Source organism: Elephantulus edwardii, unplaced genomic scaffold (genome assembly GCF_000299155.1).
Source record: "Elephantulus edwardii isolate Elephantulus edwardi_28Jun2011 unplaced genomic scaffold, EleEdw1.0 scaffold00080, whole genome shotgun sequence".
Taxonomy (NCBI): Eukaryota; Metazoa; Chordata; class Mammalia; order Macroscelidea; family Macroscelididae; genus Elephantulus; species Elephantulus edwardii.
In genome coordinates, this window is record NW_006399830.1 from 4058812 (window position 1) to 4080347 (window position 21536).

The 21536-nt window shown below is 52.6% G+C and overlaps 1 protein-coding gene across 1 annotated transcript in view; it reads right to left on the reverse strand.

Annotated features, from left to right (window-relative positions):
- The window catches only part of TNRC18 (trinucleotide repeat containing 18), a 124532-nt gene extending 105109 nt beyond the window's left edge, over positions 1-19423 (reverse strand). Inside the window, exon 1 of the mRNA XM_006889751.1 lies at positions 19243-19423. Within this exon, the coding sequence (XP_006889813.1) occupies positions 19243-19423 (181 nt within the window). The remainder of the gene's footprint in view (positions 1-19242) is intronic.
- Positions 19424-21536: the final 2113 nt, after the last annotated feature.

Below are 21536 nucleotides of genomic sequence, written 5' to 3' on the forward strand. Positions count from 1 at the left end.
TCGGGGAGGAGGGCTGTCGGGGAGGAGGCCTGTCGGGGAGGAGGGCCGTCGGGGAGGAGGGGAGCAGGGGAGGAGGGCCTTCAGGGAGGAGGGCCGTCGGGGAGGAGGGCCGTCGGGGAGGAGGGCTGTCGGGAAGGAGGGCCGTCGGGGAGGAGGGCCAGTGGGGAGGAGGACCTTCGGGGAGGAGGGCCGTCGGGGAGGAGGCCTGTTGGGGAGGAAGGCCGTCGGGGAGGAGGGCCATCGGGGAGGAGGGCCTTCAGGGAGGAGAGCCGTCGGGGAGGAGGCCTGTTGGGGAGGAAGGCCGTCGGGGAGGAGGGCCGTCGGGGAGGAGGCCTGTTGGGGAGGAGGGCCTGTCGGGGAGGAGGGCCTTCAGGGAGGAGAGCCGTCGGGGAGGAGGCCTGTCGGGGAGGAGGGCCTTTGGGGAGGAGGGCCGTCGGGGAGGAGGGGAGGAGGGCCTTCAGGGAGGAGGGCCGGCGGGGAGGAGGGCCGGCGTGGAGGAGGCCTGGCGGGGAGGAGGCCTGGCGGGGAGGAGGCCTGTTGGGGAGGAGGGCCAGCAGGGAGGAGGGCCATCGGGGAGGAGCGCTGTCTGTGGTTTCGTTTTGCTGCACATGGGGCTCATGTGTCAGAACTGACTTAACAACCACCTGAAGGAGCTGGAGATGCAGTGGCTCCACAATTCAGCCACTCACCAAAGGTTGGTGGTTCAAACTCACTACTTGCTCAGTGGGAGTCAGCTTCCACACTCACCCACCACCTTGGACACCCTATGCAGCCGTCCCCCCATCCTGGAGGGTTGCCAGGGTCAGAACTGACTCACCTGCAGTCAGTTTTGGGGATGTTAACTCCCAATTCTTCATCACTAAAGGACACTTCCTCCTCCCAATCAATGAGGTGGGTAATTAGGGTTTCAACTGAATCTCTCCCTCTACCTCTGTGGGCAGAAACTTCCAGCCCACAAGGATCCTTAAGAAGGCTGGGAGATTGATATCTGAGCCAAGTGATAGCAAAACCATCCACACAGCCTTGTCCCCAGGTGCCTGCAAAGCAATTAAGATTCATTCTTTTCTTTCTGCCCCTGAGGGCGGTAAGGAGCCCTGGTGGCACAGTGGTTAAGTCAGTGGTTCAGACCTAACAGCCACAGAAGACAGACTGAGCAATTTCTCTTCACAGTGACTGGGAATCACCCTGGGAATCTTCCAGGCAGTTCTGCCCTATGGGGTGACTGTTTTTCAGAGGGCTGGCTTTGGGAGACAAGAAGTCAGGATGGGGAAGGGGGTAAGCTGAAAGGGGCACGAGGGTAGGGTAAATGGAAGTCTTCTAAAATGCTAGGGTAGGAGGTCAAGAGACCAGCAGGCAAGAGAACAAAGAGGGAAGCCCCAGACACAAGGGCACAAATACCAGAATCCCACGAGCAGGGCAACGGATGGGCTTCAAAAGTCCAGGAAAGAACAAAACAGCAATGAGAGAGGGACTCAACAGTGCTTAAAGCTGACAAGCAAAGGGACGACGGTATGCATTTTGGGAGTGGGGAAGAGTTAGCTCTCAGCTTGGAGCAGACCCTCAAGAAAGAAGCATCTGAGCCTGGAGACCAGGGCAGCCCTTAAGGTTTGGGGTGCAGGGAGGAGCTGAGGACTGGAGGACCAGTTTTACCCCAAAGAACTCGGAACCCTGAACGTCTTCTGTTTACTAGAAGTTGGAAGCATAAGGCACTGGGGAACCAGGGAAAAGAAAACCGGGGATCTGAAGTGAGTGTTTATCCAGGAAAGAACAGAATGAGGGTGAGACTTGTAGTATCAAGAGGAAAATCTACAATGACCGCCCGTCTCCATCTCCCAACAGATGAGTCCCATCACCTCTGCAGAGGGAAACTTCCTGAGAATTCTGTGCCTTTTTTCTACTCTTCTCGCCCATGCTATTTCGTATTCTTGTATAAAATCAAGGAACATAAAAAAAGCCTAGCCAATAGACTCCAAAATCCCATCAGAAAAAATCATCACCATCAAGTGGGCTTCATACCAAGTATGCAAAGAGGACTCAACTACTCAACTTTAGAAAAACAATCTGTGTAACCCACCATATCAATAAAACAAAGGGAAGGAACCACGAGGCCCTCTCAATCAATGCAGAAAAAGCATCTGACAAAATTCCTAAAAAGAATGCTCAAAATCAGAATGGAGGGGAAATTCTTTGGCGTAATGACAAGCATATGTACAAACTAAAGGTCATCATGACGCTAAATGGACAGAGACTGGAGGCATCCGCCTCTGAAGGGGAACCAGGTAAGGCTGTGCTTTATCACAACTCCTATTCAATACTGTGGAGGACTCAGAGCAATAAGGCACGAAAAAGAAATAAAAGGCATCCGATCTGGCAAGGGAGAAGTAAAACTATCGCAATTTGCAGGGAGCTTTGGTGGCATAACGGCAAGAAGGTGTGCCACAATTCCACAGGCACGTGGTTCGAGGCTACCAGCTGCTCTGTGGGAGAAGAAGGGGAAATTTCCTCCTGTGTGATTAACTGGCTCTGCAAACCCGCTGGATGGTCAGCTATGGGCCAGTTCTGCCCCTCCGGTACGCTACAACGTGATTCTTTATGGGAAGCTCAGGTGAGCTAGTTGTACAGAAGTCACGCTGTCAACACAAAATCACAGGGTTCTAATCCACCAAGTGCATCTTGGGAGAAAATTGGCAAGCTCCTGACTGCCTCTGAAGGCCCGCGAGAGGGTTTGAGTACGTTCTTCCTCAGTGGTATATAAGAACAGGATCCCATATAGAAAAAATCCCCAAGACCCAGCGAGAAACTTACACGATCAAGTCTGAATCCACACACAAAGTGGCAGGGTACAAAAATCAGACTCCGGGGGAAGCGAGCTGGTGGGGAGGGGTGGGCAGGGAGAAAACTGCAGCAATGAATGAATGGAAATCCAAAACCTCTGTTAAAAAAAAAAAGAAAGAAAGGCTGTCTATAAAAAAAAAAATCAGATTCCTCAACAGTAACAAAGAGAATAAGAAAAGGAATTAAAGAAAATAATGCCATGTACAACATCCACCTGGAAGGAAGATTTCTCAATAAATCTAACCAGAGACACAAAAGACCCTACAAAGAAAACTACAAAATACACAAGGAACCAAAAGAGACAGACATACATAAGTGGATCAAAAACTTAACATTATAAAAATTGCATAATATCAAAAGTGATAGAATGCAAACCTGATCCAGACCCCATCATCATTTTGCAAAGAATGGAGAAAAAATAACCAACTTTACACGAAAAGTAGACAGACCCTTGCTAAGCAAAGCTCTCCTGAAGGGGAAAATCAGAGCAGGTGGCCTAACGCGTCCTGATCTTAAAACCTGCCACGCGATCACAGCACTCAGACAGCTTGGTGCTGGGGCCACGGCAGGTAGACAGACCCGTGGAGCAGAACCGTGACCCCATCAACAGATCTACCCACACTGGTCAGCTGAGCTTCAACAAAGCAATGAAAGCTAAAACTGGGTATCTATTTGCAGAAAACTGAAACAGGATCCATACCTCACACCATAGAGGCATAAAATCTAAAATTAAAAAGATCAAAGAAAAAAATCTGGACAAATTTAGGAGCCCTAATCCATGGCATAGATTATCAAATATAACTAAAAATACACATTCAACAGTGGTTAAGCCAGATGACTGAAACCTCCAAACAGGAAATGTTTACGTACACCAGAAAGATTCCTTTCCAACAGAGAACCTGCGGGGGGGGGGGGATATTTGGAGGTGACGTAACTGACAAGCACTAATCTCTAAAAATTAGAGAAAACACCAACAGTAAAATAAAAAAAACACAACTGCAAAATGGGCTGAGGACAGAAGAAGACATTTCGCCGAAGACAGCATTCAGACTGCCAATGAACACATGAGGAAATGCTCAGGACCGTTCCCTATCAGAGATACACAAACCTAAACAACACAGAAAGCATCTCAGCAGGGCACACCCTGCAAAGCGCAGTGAGGGTAACTACAACGGCCGGTGAGGACACGGACAGACTGAGGAGAAGGAACAGATCAGAGATACACAAACCTAAACAACACAGAAAGCATCTCAGCAGGGCACACCCTGCAAAGCGCAGTGAGGGTAACTACAACGGCCGGTGAGGACACGGACAGACTGAGGAGAAGGAACAGTGCAGACACCACAGACGGCAGTGGGGCACCCCTTTCCAGAGCTGGGTCTAAAATCGCTATGTGATCATGCAATCCCACCTCTAAGAACGTATCCTAAAAACAAGCACTGAGATGGGAACAGATACATGCACACCCACGTTCACAGCAGCACTCCTTTACAACAAGCAAACAACCCAGTGTCCAACAAGGAATAAAGAGCTTAAGAAACTCGGGCGCGTTCACACGATGGAATAGTACACATCACTGAAAAACAATCAAGCCTTCGGAAACCTCTGCACAAGAAGTCTAAGCTCAGCCCGCCAAGTGACAGAAGTCAGTCACAGAAGGACTGCTACAGCATAAGGCCACTATTTCAAAAACAAAGGAAAAGTTTGCACACAGAATCATTCTTGAATAGTTAACAGGGATGGGAAGGGAGGGAAGGAGGGAAAGGTAAAAATTAATCCATAAAAAAGCTAGATCCTGGGGAGCTCTGGTGGCCTAGGGGCAAGAAGCTGCACTGCAATCCCAGAGAAGCATGGTTCAAATCCACCAGATGCTCTGCCGGGAAAGGAGGGACAATCTCCTCCTGTACCAGTCAGATCTGATCTGACGGTACACAGACACACAGACACACAGACACAGACACAGACACACACACACACACACATTAAAAAAAAAAAAAGCTAGATCCTAAAGGGAAAGGTAGTGGATGATGGATGATTCCTGAGAGCTGATCGGACATGGACTGAATGAAATCTCATTGTGATCTGTAAACTTTTGGAAAGAGAACAACTTAAGAGTTTTGGAAAATCAACTGGCTGATGACGGATTTGGGCTCATAAAAAAGCACGACACATCAGTGATACCAGCGTAGCACCTCATTAAAACCACAGCCTGTAAGCAGGGGGGCTCGGGTGGGAATGAGGGGGGAGCGATCCTACACACCGATCAAGAATCACAAAGACATCGGATCGGTCTTTGCAGAGTCGCCGTGGTCTCCTGTGTCAACAGTGCTTGAACAGAATTGGCACTCACCAGCATCTCTCCTGCTGGTCATTTCCAGCCAGTCCTCAGCCACCTCCTTATGTCAGCACCCCCAGATGCCCCAAGGTCCTCCCCGCCGCCCAATGGCCGCCTCTCCGCCACCGCCACCATGACCCCTTCACAGGTGCCCAGAACTACAACCAGGACTCGGAGGACCCATCAACCCCCAGATGAGCCTGGAGCTCTACGCCTCCTATGTCTACCTGTCCGTGTCTTACTACTTCAACCGAGATGAGGTGGCTTGAAGAATTTTGCCAAATATTTTCTCCACCAATCCCACGAGGAGAGGGAACATGCCGAGAAACTGATGACACTGCAGAACCAGCGAGGCGGCCACATCTTCCCTCAGGACATCAAGAAACCAGACCGGATGACCGGGAGAGCGGCTGCACGCAAAGTGTGACTCAGTCCCAGCTGGAACTGCACAGACGGGCCACGGACAAGAACGACCCTCATCTGTGTGACTTCACTGAGACACATTCCTGGATGAGCAGGTGAAATCCATCAACTTGGGCAAGATGGGCGCCCCGAACTGGGCCCTGGCAGAGGACCTCTGACCAGCACACCCTGGGGGACAGTGACAGTGAGAGCTGGGCAAGGCTTTAGCCCGGCTTCCCCACAGCCACAGGGGTGACTCTGTGGTCACCAACAGGCCACCTGCATGCCTTGTTTATTTTACCTTTTCTATAAATTGTACCAAAATACTCTCTTAGGTTCTTTCATTTTATCATTCCTTTAGACAGAGTCATTCAGTGTCCGGCTGCTGTGTGGAGATCTTGGTGGGCCACAGGTCTGTCTAAGCCATTTTGGCTAAATTCTTTAGTTACCACAGTGTCTGCTTCAGTCACGTTTAATAAAATGAAACTTATAAGGAGGGGGGAAGAATCAAAAAGACATCACACTGCTCAAAGGAAACACTGGAATTTACAAGGAAATCGTATGATTCCTTCAAAAACCGACAGGTTCATTACAAACTGCCACCCAGGTGTGCGAGTAAAAGAAAGGCCTTTTCAGGTACACAGCCCATTGCCAGAGCTCTGGTGGCTCAGTGGTAAGAAGCTGCACTGTAATCTCCAAGACACCCGGTTCAAATCTACCAGCCGCTCTGCGGGAGGAAGACAGGCAATCTCCTGGTTCACGGACTCTGAAAACCCACAGAGGGTCAGCTACGGGTCAGTTCCAACTCGATGGCACACACCACCACCACACAGGGTCACAGCAACAGACTGAGGTTCTGAAGTGTTTACTGTGTGTCATGGAATTCTAAAAGTCACACAGTCGTAATGACAGTATCCTCAGTTTCATGAAGGAGATACCAGTATTATCCACAATTTTAGAGGAGAAAATTGAGGTCCAGAAAGGGGAGAAGAAAGGTACCCAAGGTCTCACACAGGTTAAGTGTGGGGTCGGGATTTAAAACTGGGGAAGTTCTACACAATATCCTTATCTCCCACATTAACACACACCACTGTGCCCCCTTCTGTCCCACCCAGCACCACAGGAGGCAGGTAGGTTTGGGACGTGATAAGCTTTACCTAAGGGGGCTACTTCCTTCTCCCCAGGAGCAGCCAGTGGGTTCGATCTCCTGGTTAGCAGCCAATACTTTTTTTTTTTTTAAAAAAAGGGGAGCTCTGGTGGCCTAGAGGCAAGAAGCTGCACTGCAATCCCAGAGGAACACGGTTCGAATCCACCAGATGCTCTGCCGGAGAAGGAGGCGCAATATCCTCCTGTACCAGTCAGATCTGATTTGACGGTACACGCACACAAAATAATAAAAAATTAAAGTATCAAAAAAAAGGCTGAAAAATAACTAGTTGTAGAAGCTAAAAACACAGATGGGGGAAAAAAACAAAGGAAAAAGATGAAGGTGTTAAAAATGGGGCGTAGGAGAGATATTGATTTGCCTAATCTTTTATAACCAACAAAAGGTCCAGCACTAGTTATCTCCATACAGGTTCACTCTCAACTACCAAAAGTTAGTGGTTCAAATCCAACAGCAGCTCTCCACAAGAAAGACGGTTAATTCTTGTTACATCCACCTGGTGCAATTTACAGCCTTGGAAATCTGCAGGAGTCAGCTACGCGTCAGTTCCGACACCACAGAGGTGAGATTATGTGATAAACAAAGGTTTGTGGGGGTTCATATCCATCCAGGAGTACTAGGGAAGGTGGGGTGCTCTGCACCTCTAGGCATCACAGGCACAACTAGTTGAGTGGCAAAGTAATTTGTTTTGAAAACTTTCATTCAAATCTCAGTTGTTGTTGCTGTTATATGCTGTTGCGTCGCTATGTACAACAGCCCTGAAACCTGCTCTATCCTGTGCCAACTTTACTGTCTCTTACACACCTACCCTCATTACCCCAGTCAATGAATCAATCCATCTCATCAATGGTCTCCTTCCCTTTCTCCGTCCCGCCACCCTTTCAAATATGATGCCCCTCTTCAAGGTCTGGTCCCTCCTTGCCCAAAGTATGTCAGATGAAGCCTCAGAATCCTTACCTCCAAGGAGCAGCCTGGCTTCACCCTCTCTAGGATGAACCTGTTTGTTCTCTTAACAGTCCATGGTATATTCAGAACTCTTCTCCAGCACCACAGCTCAAAGGCATCAACTCTCTGTCATCCCTAGTCACTGTCCAGCTCTGACACATAACAAGCAATTGCAAAGACTATGGTCTGGATCAGGTGCACCGTAGTCTCCAGACTGACATCGCTGCTTTCAGCACTCTGGAGAGGTTCCTGACAACTGACTTTCCCAATGGAATTTGTCTCTTGATTTCCTGGCTGCTGGTACCAAGGGTGTTGATTGTGGAGCCAAGCAAACTAAAACTGTTAACAAACTCAATCTCTTCATCCATCCAGATGCTGCCAACTGGCCTAGTGGCAAGAATCAATCCCGACTGAAGTCTGCAGTACTTGACCCTCTGCAGTAAGCACTTCAGGTCCTCCTCAGTTTCAGCAAGCAGGGTTGTGTCATCTGCATAATGCAGGTTGTTGATGATTCATCTTCCAATCCTTATGCGACATTCCTCCTCACGCAGCCCAGGCTCCCAGATGATCTGTTCTGTATACAGATTGAAAAGGTATCGAGATACCCTAGCACACACCCTTCCAAATTTTGAACTACGCAGCGTTCTGGGATTCCCATTCTTCCCTGAATCAGCCAGTTTGTCGAGATCCACACAGTCACAAGCCTTTGGGTAATTGTAGTTAAAAGGGTTTGTTTGTTTGTTTGTTTGTTTGTTTTTAAAGGATCGCTTAACCCATGTATCTATAACAGAACTTATGTAGAACTCTGATTTTTAAAATCACATTGACTATAAAGCAAAACTATGTTTCTCAAATGGGCAAATTCTAGGGTATCGAAACAATTTATCAATAAAACTTTTTAAAAAGGGGAAAGTTTCATAATAAAAGGTGATAAGCATACTTTTTTTAACATGTATAAAGCTTATTTTCCCATTCCCTATTTTTTACATTTTTAGATATTATTACACAGTCACCATAAACCCTTACAACCTTCTACCCTTTGTCACAGTGCTGCCTATATGTCCTAGTATGAGGATTTTTGATGCTGAGGTATAATCCACATGAATGCTGAAGTCTTCTATCTTCTTTAGAAAATGCCTCAAGTCTTGCTCTCAGGAAGGCTGTGTCATCTACATATCGCAGGCTGTTGATGAGTCTTCTTCATTTGATTTGGGCCAAAGATCAACACCCACAGAAACAGCAGCCAAGAGGTCAAACAACTTAGTGCACTGGCAAATCTGCAGGGAAGGACCTCTTTCAAGTGCTAAAAAGCTAGGCTGTCAGTTTAAAGACTAAGGTGCACCTGACCGAGCTGGGTGGTTCTGGTTGCTTCCACATTCATATGAAAGCTGGACACAGACTGCGGAAGACGGAAGAAGAACCAATACCTTGGAACCACGATGCTGGGGAAGACTGTTGGCTATTCCATGTAACGCCATTTAAGCTGCTAATCACGTCAGCGTCTTCAAAGCATCACAGGAGAAAGATGGGCAGTCTCCTTCGTTAAGAGGGTCACTATCCTACCAGGGGGCTCCTGACAGTCAAGGCTGGTGAGACGTCACAGCTTGTCCTCTGGAAGTGCTGTCAGGAGGGGCCAGTCCTTGGAAAAGGCCATCATTCTGGGAAACGCAGAGGATCGGCAAGAGAAAGACCCCAATAAGACGGACTGACACAGTCGCTCTATCAGTGGGCTCAAGCCCAGCAGAGACGGTGAAGCTGGCATGGAACTGGGCAGCATTTTTGTTCCGTCCATGCGGGTCACTGTGAGATGTGGCCAAATCCATGGCACCGAACACGTACCACCCACCACACGGAGCCTGGATGATGGCGCCTGTTGGGCAGCTGACCAAACTGGTGGGGACTCGAGCTCAGAGGCCACTTCACAAGGCAGAAAGACGGCAGTCTCCCCTAGAAAGATTTACAGCCTGGGACAGCTGATGGAGTGTCCAGTGAGTCAGAAGTGACTCATCAGGAGTTGGTGACACACCCAGAATGACGGGCAGAATTTCAAGAAACTGATGCTATCGAGTGTTAGCTTAAGACCAGGAGCAACTGGAACTCTCAGCTGCTTCTGGCGATGGAAAACAAGTAAATCCTCTGGAAGAGAGAGCACTGCTCCGGTGACCACTGTGGGCCCCGGATGCCCCCACACGCACGCTTCTCCATCCTCCTAACACGCATGAAAAACAGCTTCACTTCGACCCGTTTTATTATCATGTTGATTCTGTAAACAAAAATGATGAGCTCGGCAGGGCTCTAGCGGCTGCGAACCCGTCGACAGGGCTTATGGCACAATCCCAGGAGGCCTCAGAGAGGTCTGGGCGAAAGTGAGGGACTGGTGAGTCAACAAAAACTACAATCACAGCCAAGAGCGCCCTGGTAGCACCACGATCAAAGCACGTGGCTGCGAAGCAAAAGGCTAAGTCGTTCAAACATACACACAGCGGCTCTGGAGGAAGACACGGGGCTGTTCTCCAGCAAAGACTGAAGCCCAGACTAGACGCTCTGGGGTAACGCTGTATTTTCTGCTAAAATCTGTCCTATGAGTTGTGTCATAAGATAATTTCTATTTCCTGAGTCGTGGTGCTGGGGAAGGGCACTGAAAACACCACAGACCAAGAGCACAGGTATGTCTTAAAGAGTTCATTGGAGGGAAGGATGCGAGGCTTCAGCTCACGTACGTTGAAGATGCTGCCTGGAGGAGTCAGGCCCTGGGAACAGTAGAAGGTCGGCGAGGGAGAAGAAGACCCCCAATGAGATGGAGTGAGGCAGTGACTGCAGCCATGGGTTCGACTGTGGCAGCGATGACGGCACAGGAGAGGACAGGGTCCAGCTCCGCGGCTCACAGGGTCACTGGAGTCACACAAGACTGGGCAGAAACTACCAACAATTCCCTGACGTTATTAATGGGCCTCTCTCACACGCTCTCTTGTTCACTCGCTGGAATTTCTTAGGACCTCTGGCTAAGTCTTCCAGTCTTCTAAATTCATTTTTGGTTACACCCCAAGCAGGCCTTATTTAAAAAGCAGACACTGTGGGGGTTTTTTTACAAATGGGCAGGTTTATGGCAATTCTGGGTCGAGCAAGTCTGTGGCATCATTTTTCCAACAGCAAACCTTCACTGGGTGTTTCTGTGGCCCATTTTCATCATTTTCACAATGTTTCCGGTTTAATCATACTATTACACACTTAACAGACCATACAACATAACTTTTATACATAGCAGGAACAAAAAAGTTTGTGTGACCTGCTTTATTGCAATCTTTGCTTTGTTTTGATGTTTTGAAACCAAACCTACAACATCTCTGAAGTTGATACGCAAAAATAACATGCCATAGTGTATGAAACACAGTGAGAATGAAGCAAAGGGTGAAACACAAACTTTGTAAGCAAACCAATTAAAAAAAAAAAAAAAGTAACGTGTCACATAGTTTTACACCAAGAGGCAGGTTTATGTGAGTCCTATCAAATTGACTCCAACCCTATTCATGCTGTTATTTACAACTCAACAGCAGGCAACATTCAGGCTAACGGGTGCACTGGTAGAATATTCCACAGGGAGTCAGCTGCCACTAAGCTTCTCTGGTGGTTCAAATCAACCAGGAGGAAGATACCCAATCTCTTCCCCTTCCAGGAACCCTGGAGCCGCACTGTGTTATGTGCTGGGCCTTTAACAGGTCCAAGTTTAAACCCATCAGCCTCAAAGCCAGCCAGTCTCCTCCCACAAAGGCTTACAACCTTGGGCGCCCAGTGCGAGGTCGCCACACGTTGGAATCCACTGGGGACTCCGGGTTTGGTTTTGTATGTAAACAGGAGAGCGTATCAACTGTGCCACACTTGGGCAGTGGAACAGTCTGCCACCAGCAGCGATCGCTGGCATTTTTACACACAACACGCCAAATCTCAGCGAAAGGCTGAGGCAAAGCGTCCGCAGATGAAAGCATGCCTCCTTACACTCTGTCGAGAACGTTCCTAAAAGGCAAAAGCAGCGTCTGGAAAAAGAAAAACGCCAGCCGACGGCCAGAGAAACGAGAAAGCTGTTCTGTGAACGGACAGAGGAGGGTTCTGGGCTCGCTGGAAGGCCCGAATCTTGAGCTGGGTGTTGCTACAGAAATAGACATTCAGTTTGTAAAACCCCGGTGAACAAAGTAGTCAAAATTTAAGCGGTTTACGGTATAGTTAGTGTACATAAAGAGAAGGAGGGAGGGAAATGCAAAACAAAAACAATATGACTGCTCCACACCTGAGAGATGGTACCCAGTTCCCCGGCCGAGGGCTCGAAGGGCATCGCGATGGACAGTCCTGAATACAGTGGAAGCTCAAAGCCTTAAAAATGGCCAGGCTTGTTGGCCTGATAGGCACCAGTGGAACCCCCAAGACCACGGCCCTCGGTCACTCCCTGAGCCTGGAACCACGTTCACCCCCGTGGCTCAGCTTTCATCCAAGTAATAGACAGATGGGTGTGTGAGGTAAACAAAACCACCTCAGGGAGGTACACGCTGCTCAAAACCACCAACATACAAGATGCAAAGGGCAGCCTCTGCCCAGCAAAGCCACTCAGCAAGCAGGAAGAGATAGGAAAGGATGAAGGGAAGTGAGAAATAAGGAGGAAGTGGAAAGAGTTCCGTCACAACGTGGGTGGGGACAATGATCTGTGATTTTCTTCCTCTGCAAACAAAAATGATGAGCTGAGGCCGGGACCTGGAGTCTGCGGAACCCGTGGGCCATCAGCAGGGCTTACTGCACCATTCCAGGAGGCCTCAGAGCGGTCTGGGTGAAAGTGAAGGACTGGTGAGTCACAGGCCACAAGAACTACAATACAGCAAACACGCAGCTGAAAGGAGCCCTCCTGGCCCAACATTTAGGACCTTGGCTGTTATCCGGAAGGCCGGCTGTTCGAACAAACCCAGCAGCTTGGAGGTCAAAGGATGTGGCAAGCTGCTCCTTCCCAGAAAACGATGGGAGAGTTCTCCATTGTCACACGGGTTCAACCAGACTCAACAGAACCCAACAACACAACTCTGCTTGGACTTGCTCATTCAAACTTTGTAAGAAAACAAGTTAACTCAGCACCCATTTTACTTGAGGGAACATTTCATTTAATGAATTCTGGTGGCCTAATGGCAAGAAACTGCAATGCAATCTCAAAGACACACAGTTCAAAAACACCAGCAGGAGAAGGATGGACAATCTCTTTCCCTGCAGCCTCTGAAAACCCTCCGGAGGGTCAGCTAGGGGTCGGTTCTGACTCTACAGTACACAACACACAATATCACGCCCATTTTGCAGATGAGAAAAATCAAGGCTTGTCGAGATACTGCACATTCAAGAAGCAAAGGAAACCTAGGACTTGCTCAGCAGGGTTCACTGCCTGTGGACGGAGGAGCAGGAGTTCCTTATCCAGGGGTTGCCAGCTCACGAAGGTCCAGGCACATGGCCAGCTGTTCGTGAGGGTGTATGAAGTCAGGAAGGGCCCTGGATGTTGACAGCAGCACACTCACGGCTGGGAGAGGTCGAAAACTCTGGTGGCTTCCACTTGATGAGCCTGACTTCCTCCAGACTGATCCCAGACCAGGGCCCCTAGCAGCCCGCAGGGCCCCAAAACCTGCACTGGCTGCAGCACTGGTGAGTCCCCTCAAAAGCTGAGAGGGGGAGGGGAACAAAGGACAAGGAGGCCGCTTGGCTGGGGCTGGAGGGTGGGGGAAGGACCCCACCACAGGAGACATCTTGGAGCCACTGCCGGTCAGACCACACCAGACAGCACAGCCCCTCCAACCAGCCTCATGCAAAACAAGACTGTCCACCCTCCTCCCCAATCTGTCAATCTCTCTCCTCTGTGAGTGGCTGTGACAAAAATCAAAGCCCTCTTATCCTCCATCCTCCAACCCATATTCATCAGAGCAGCCAGGTCCCCAAAAACAAACCCAAGTAACCAAACCTACTGCTGGAAAGTCCATTCCAACTCCAGGGCCGAGCAGGTCTGCCGCCCAGGAACCCCAAGGCTGCAACTCTTCATGGGAGCTGTTTTGTGGGCCGGTCTCCTCTCAGGCGGAGCACTGACCTTTTAATTAACAGCCAAATGCCTTCCCCACAGTCAACCTGCACCTTCATTACCCCAGCCCCACTCCGACTCCCACTGCCTCCCAGCCCCTCAGCACTGTCTCCCGCTTCTTTCAAAGGGTAGATTTTTAAATCATTTCCCATTTAAGAGGCGAGTTGGAAATAGGACAGTAAATTGCCCCACGTGCCTTTAATCAAGTTCACCATCAGCTGCTGACCAAAAGGTTGGCAGGTCGAATTCATCCAGTGGTTGCTGCAGAGGAACGGCCTGACAGTCGGCTTTCATGAAAAATACAGCCGAGAAAACTCCATGGGTCCTTTCACTCTGTTACACGGAGTTGCTAGGAGTTAATAACCGACTCAACCACACCCAACAACAACAATAACACGTCCTGTTTATCACGGTCTCCCACACACATCAGTTTCTCATCCCATTTTACCGAACAACTAGCATGGTCTCTTCTATCGAACCTAACTCAACACCATTACACTGAGGGCTGGAGACAACACTTTAAAAAGGCCTGGAGATCTGCTTCCATCAGGATGAGGCCAAGAAAACCCCACGGCACCCAGGCCTCAGTGACAGACTGTCACGAGTCAGCATGGCGTCAAGGGCAAGAGGGTCCGGACCCTGCAAACTATGTTCCGTCATAAACAACACGTGCATGAATGGTGAGTGAGAAACCAATACGATTTGTAAACTTTTACTCAAATCACAGTAATATGAAACACCCCAGATTATAAACTTGTGTCACATGAAGTCTGTCTGGGCAACCTCCGAGGACGTAAAGGTAACATCAGCGGTCCCAGCCCCCGTAGAGCCTACTTTTTTAAAAATTCAAGGTATACACCACGGTTCCTAGAAACAAGCAGGCAGTCCTTTGCGACAAAATAGTATTACTTCTGCTGTATTAGTAGGTTAAAGATCTCTTAACAGGGCACTCTGGGGGCCAACTGAGAAGGGAACTGGGCTGCTAATCCCCAAGCCAACCCCCTCTGGTGATTTGAATCCACAGCCAGAGGGAGAAAGATGGGCAATCGCTTCACAAGCAATTTACAGCCTCACAAACCAACTGGAAGGTCAGTTCACCGAGTCAGTTCCGACAGAACAGCAATCAGTTCTGGGTGTATCTTAAGTGTGTTTCTCTCCGGGCATCATACATGAGAGACCAAGACATGCATTTGACAGTTGGCACTGGATACAAATCATCTCTCATTTATGTACATATCAGACTCTGATCTCAATCCGGGACTGATTATACGTCACACGATGTCGAAATAATGTCTGCTCCAGGAAGAACGCATCGTGAATGCTGGACGACGCGTGACTGTGTATCGTTTCTCTTCTTCCTCTCCCAGCGTCACCTGCCCCTCACAGATCAACGTTCTCACTCCCCACGAACAAGGTCACTCTTGCACAGCTCCCCCGCAGTTCCCGGCACGAGCCCTGACTTGGCGCTATCAGGCAATCTACAGTCTAGCCTCCAGTTTTTGCCAACTGCCCTCCTGGTTTCCTCTGGCGTCCAGAATCTACTCCGGGGTCAGACAGTGCCTTCAGGTACCGCATCGTTTTACGGCTTTGAATCAGCCCAGGTTCCTCTGCCTGCCTTTGTCTGGCAAGCCACGGAGAGATTTTTAAAGATTCCAGGCCAGTTGGTTTGTAAAATGTCTCTCCATCCGAATCCTTCCCATTTAAAATTCTGCACTGCCCTCCACCTTGGTCCTGTTTAAAATTCCAAGCTGTCCTGAGCAGGCTTTGGAGGCGGCTAAAGGACCCTCCGCCTCCCTCTCACCTCCCCCGCCACTCCAGCTCCTGCCCAAGCTCTCAGCAAAAAGGTTCTCTCTCCCCACTGACATCAAAGCCCACCACTCCCACCAAGCACGGTGCCTCTTCCTGATACCTAACCCTCAACCTGTAGCTTCCCTGCACGGCTCGTGGGTTACAGCCTCGTCCCCCCAGCACAGCGAGGATACTGTCTCCTCTCCACTGTCTCCTCTCCGTGGCTCACAGCTCAGGGTAACCGCTTGAGGCCCCGCTGTTCGTGCTGGGCTGCTTAACATCAAGGGTGGTGTTCAAGCCATCCTACAGGACCTTGGAAGAAAGACTTGGTGACGTACTGTTAGCATAAATGCCATCTTAAAACACCCCTACAATCCTGTGCTTTGAGATTTGCATCCTGTACCTCACAGGGGTCAAAATCAACTGGATAAGAGACTGGGGCTTTTCAGGGCAGGGGGGAGAGCTCTTGGTTCACTGCTGGGTTCCCAGGCGCTGAAGCGGTGCCCCACCCACCACGGGCACTCAGAACTTGCTTGCTGAGTAAATGAAGCAGGCAAAGAAAAGAAAAAAACTCTGGTTTCGCAGGGAAACTACCAAGAGGCTGGGGGGAGGGGCAGCGCCAAGAGGTCCTTCCAGATTCCAGAACCTTCCTAGGCATCCCTTGCAAGCCTCTAACCAAAAAAGGAAGAACCTTTCAACTCTCCCTTATCTCTGAGATTGCTCCATTCCACCTGCAAGTGCCTGGGATTAGTTTCTTTAAATCAATCCCAACAGGCTGACAGGCTGGATTCCAGGCGCACAGCCCTCTGCAAAGCCCTGGGCCCTCTCCAGGCGAAGTCCAAAGGGCAGGGCCCAGGCACAGAGCTTCCTGATGCCTCCATGGCCCAGAAGACACAGACTCTCCAGAAAACCCTGCTAATGGCTCTTCAACTGCAACCTTGCAGCTTCCAGCCCGGTGCCCAAGCCTGGGGAGGGGACCAGCGTGGCACAAGTTTACTCATCTCCTTCAGGTTCTGGGCAGTGAACATGTACTGCTTACCTTGTACACCAACAACTCAAGGTTAGGGAAAAGGTAAAACCCCCAGCCACACCGGATGTGGTCCAGTGGTTACAGCCAGGCTGCTAACTGAAAGGTCTGGCGAAGGAAGACACCAGTTGTTTCACCAGAGAAAGACCGGCAGCTAAATGTGTAAAGATAACAGCCGTGGAAATACTACGCGGGATTCTAGAAGAAACCGACTTGATGGCAACGGGAGTTTTGCAGAGAAAAAATAAAAAGGCCAAATCATCCCACCTATACACACACAGTGCCAGCTTCCCTCCAGGGACACCTCCAATCTCCAGGCCTGCCCACGGGTTCTCCATCAGAATCTCCTGCTAGGGGTGACCTCCACCAGCCACTGTTCTCCATCAGAATCTCCTGCTAGGGGTGACCTCCACCAGCCACTGGGCTCCAGAGACGCAGAGTATGTGGTCAGGCCCTTCCTGGCTGTGTGACCCCCAGCAAATCACTCAACCTCTCAGAGCTTCCTGGTATGCAAACAAACAAAGATGAGGCTGATAAGACCGCTGGTGAGACTTAAGGAGCTGACCGCCAAGAAGAAGGGGGAGGTGTGTGGGAGGGAAAATTTGGCACCTGCACCCTTCAAGGAAAAAAAGGAATGTGCCAGGTTGGGGAATTGGTAAACTGGGTCCCATCCCAAACAGGGGATGGCCGGCAGACTTGCCTCCGGGCTAAAGGGATTAGCATCAACCTCCGCTGGGCCACTGGCCTGGGGTCTGAGGTCTGGTCACCTGGGGTGGAGGGACTGGCCCGCCTGGCTGTCTTCCCACCCACCCTCCCTCCCGGCCAGTCTTCCCTCCAGCGGCGGAGGCCTCCCCTCGCGCTCTCCATGCTCTCCTCTGCTCGCGCCTGGCCATTTCCTCCATGACCTCAGCCCCCGAGCACGCAGCCCGGGCGCAGCCCAGCCGAGGGAGAGGAGCCTGGGCCAGGCTCTGTGGCAATCTCCCGCCGGCTCCCTTCTCCAGCCTCTGCCTCGCCCCAGCTACTCTGAGGCCTCTCCAAGCCTCGGCCTTTCCCTCGGTCTCCCAAATGGGGGCCAAGCCCTAGGCAAGAGACTAGCAACCAGGGCAATGAGCGCGGCCCACTGCTCACACACTAGGGACAGCTGCTGTTGTCGCTTCTAATGAGGCCAAACCCAGCGCGCACGCAGGGGTCCGCGGAAGGCGTGCGGGAAGCTCAGGGACCCATCGCAGGCTGAGAGGCTCCCCCATCCCAAAGCTAGAGAACCCAACAGCACGAAGAACCCAAAACAGCCAGGAGAATTCAATGGCGGAAAAAATGGCAAAAGCGCCTAGGCAGGGGGGGTTGTCCCTGAGACATCCAGCAGGACCATCCCAGGACCGCAGCGTCACTCGGGAGAAAATCCTAGCGCTGCCCAAGCGGAACGCGCCCCGCTTCCCAGGCACGCCAGCCCCGGGGCAGCGCCTGCCCCCGCCCCCACCGGGGATCTCCGCGCCCCTCCCCCGCCAGGCCTTCGGCACAAAGGCCCTTTGTCCCGCCGAGCCGGGGACTCGGGTTCCTGAAAAGTTCCAGGAGACAAATCAAAGGAACGTGGGGGCTCAAGAGCCAGCCCTGCGGTCAGGTGGGGCTGGCCGGTCGTTCAGGGTACGAGGGTCGCAACAGCCGTGGGGAGCATCAGAAGCCCCCCAGGATGTTGCCGGGGTCCTAAACCGCCATTTGGATAAGAGCAGCAGGCTTTTTTTTAAAGTTGATGCGTGGGACGACAGACACCGAAGCTGAGGAAGGCGCAGGCTGCAGTGATCGGGCCTCGGCAAGGGGCAGCGGGGCCGGCCTGGGGCTGCCCGATCGCTTCCCGGGCCAGCCAGGGCTCTACGTGTCAAGGATCGGCCCCCTCTCCTCGCACATTCCCAGGCTTCAGGTCCCCCGCGCCGGAGCCCCTTCCCCGGGAAATGGCGGAGACGCCGGGCCTGGCCTGCGCATTCCTCCCATGCTTCCCGCTCCTCCCTGACCACTCTCCGCTGCCCGACAGGGTGCCCTCGGTGTCAGGGTACCCGTGGCCCTGCACGCCCGCTCTCCCACTGGAGCCAGGCGTTCCTGGAGTTCCTGGAGCCAGAATCGCCGCTCTCTGGCCTGAAGACAGGCTTCCCGGACCATCCCCCACGCCTCGCGCAGAAGGATAGGGTCCCTGGGCTGAGGTCTGCAGCCGGAGACCCTGAACAATACCCGGCAAGGTGCCCAAAGAGGAGCTGGGAAGGGACCTCTGGGTCCCATGCGCCCGCGAGGGGTTTGCAGAAAAAAGAGTGGAGCTCGGGGAGTGCGTCTCTCGGGCTGTGAAGCTGGTTTGCCCTTTTCTAGCCCAGATGTCTGAGAAGCCGGCTTGGTCTCACACCAGGAGGAAGGTGCAGAGTGTTAGGGACAGACCCTGGTGGCTGGCTGGCTGTCAGAGGACGGGTGTGCCCGGGGTAAAAGCCACTGAGGCAGTCGCATACCCCTCCGTCTGGGCCCTGGGGTCTATGCGCCCCTGGAGTTTGGCTTGCCTGGACCCCAAAGAGGTGCAGACGATCGCCTGCAATGGCCGAGTGGTTTCCCCACGGCTCCCTCCCTCTCCAGCCGGTTCCCAGCCCGGGCTCCCAGAGGGCGGCCGGTGTGGCACTTACCCGGGTGAGGGTGGAGGTTGAGGCCAGCCATGTACTTCCCGGGCGGCAGCGGGCCGGGCAGGCCGGTGGCCGGCAGCCGTCCGGCCGCGCCCACGCGGTGGCTGTCCATGGCCAGGCCGGACAGCAGCGGCGGTGGGGGGCCGTGCACGGACCGCGGGGGCCCGAAGTCTCGGCCATCCATCCTCCGCGCCAGTGCCGCGGCCAGTCCCCCAGCCCGGCCCGCGGGCCGCGTTCAGGGAGACCTAAACGCTAGGCCTCGGCGGAGTCCCAGAGTCCTCGGGCGGAGGGGGCTCCGCGGCGGGCATGGCGGCGGCCGGCGGCGGGCGCGCTCGGCAGTGACGGCCTGGCGTACCGGAGCGTGCAGGCAATGGACGGTGGGGTCCCTCCGGGCGGCCGAGCGAAGCTGGGCGATGCGGCGCAAGCGACAGCGTCTTGGTGGGGAGAGGAGGCAGCCGCAGGATCCACAGAGAGGAAAAAAGAAAAAAGGGAGATGAAAAAAAAAACCACCCAAGTTTCAGAAAGTAGCCTCCACGGTCGGAGTCAGGGGTGCCGTTCCGGCGGCCATAAACGCCATCAGGAGAAACCCCGGGGTGATGAAAGTGAAAATTCTTCTCCTTCCTCCAGAGGCTTCGGGTTCCCGGGGAGCCGGCTCACGGAAGCGGCGGCCTCGGCCCGGGTCCTCCCCAAACCAGAAGGCCCCTCGGCCTCGCCCGGGACGCACAAACCTTCCCTCCAAACAAGCGATTCCCAATTCCCCGGTGTCACCCGGTTTGAAAACACTGAAAGCTTTACAAGTGCGACTCGATAGTGACCCAAACACTGGGTCACTATCTCATCCAGGAAGTTTAATGTTTAACCTGCTCCGCGCTCGTCTCCCTGCCCCGACTCGCAGGCAGTTCTCCTTGGCCGCTGCGAGCGGCCGAGGGGCCTGTAGAGTGGCTTTGGAGAAGGGAGGGTGCAGAGCGGGTTTATTATTTTTAAAGTGGCTCTTAGCCTCACTCCCCACCCTACCCCCAGGCCCGAGGACTCGAAACGTGGCACTCGAACCAGAAGGCTGAACGAAGCAGCTTTGCTTTCATTTTCCAGCCCTGGCGTGGGGATCCTGCGGGCCGAGGGCGGCCTGGAGCGGGGACGGGCGACATCCGAGGGAAGGAGGGGGCTCAAGGGTCTTCCTCCTACCCACCCCACCCCACTCCTTAAAAATAATCCACAAGCAACACCTTCCCAGTACGGGCTGGCAGAGGCGCGCCACCCCGGGCGCTGGATAAATTCCCCCTGTAGTTCTAATTTAAAGCTGTTTGTTTAAAAGATTTGTCCTTCACCGACTGGGGGCCGGGGGCTCCAGGAGCCAAGCCTCCCGTTGCTCTAGTCTGCAAAGGGGGGGACGCGGAGGAACGCCATGAGATCCGGGGAGACCCGAAAGCTGCTAGTACCTCGGATCGTGCCAAATGCATCGACTTGGGCTCGCCTGGGCCGCCGCCGCCCCCTGGGTGCCCGCCCTGCGTGCGCCCCATACGCATGGCCTCCCGGACTGCAGACCCCGCGGGTGCAAACCCCCCCCGTCAGCCGCCGCCCCCCTTCCCCAGACTCCCGCCCCAACTTCGCTAAGGGTGCTTATTTTAACCTGGTTTTGGTTACAAACACCCCCCTCCCTCCTTCGCTCCCGTCCAGCAGGCTCCGGTTACCAGGTCCGCGTTTAGTTTGGAAAAATCTAAGATCGCCACATCCGAGAACACAAGGCTTAGAGAGGCGAGAAGCTACGCGCGATTTTTTTCAAAAATGTCCTTTCGAGCTAATTTTTTAAAAAAGCCAAGGCCTCTGAGCTTGACCGGCACCCTAGTTGGGAGAAGTCGAGGCGCAGCCCCCTAACCCATCCTCGCTCAGGCAGAAGCGCTGCTTCAGCCATCTAGGGGCTCCGCACCAATCTCCCTACTTTTCTTCCCCCTTAAATGCAGTTAAAATGGCTGAATTCCGGCTTTTAATTAAAACCGCCTGAAAGTATATGCGGGGGGAGCCCAGCGCCACAGGACCCGGCCTCCCGAACAGCACGGGGCTAAGGGCTCGGTGGGAGCAGGGAGCACAGCGGCTCGCCCCGACCCTTCCTAGGGGCGCCAGCCCTCGACTTGGCTCTCGGGGTCTCCAGCGCACCCCGAAAGCGTGGCAGGATCGGGGAGAACGAGCTGGAGAAGTTTGGAGAGGAAGGCGGAGGACGGCGCACGGCGTACCTGGCGCGGCGGGGCTCCCGGCCCCGGGCTCCGGCTCCCACGGCGGCTCCGGCGGCCCTGGCTCCCGGC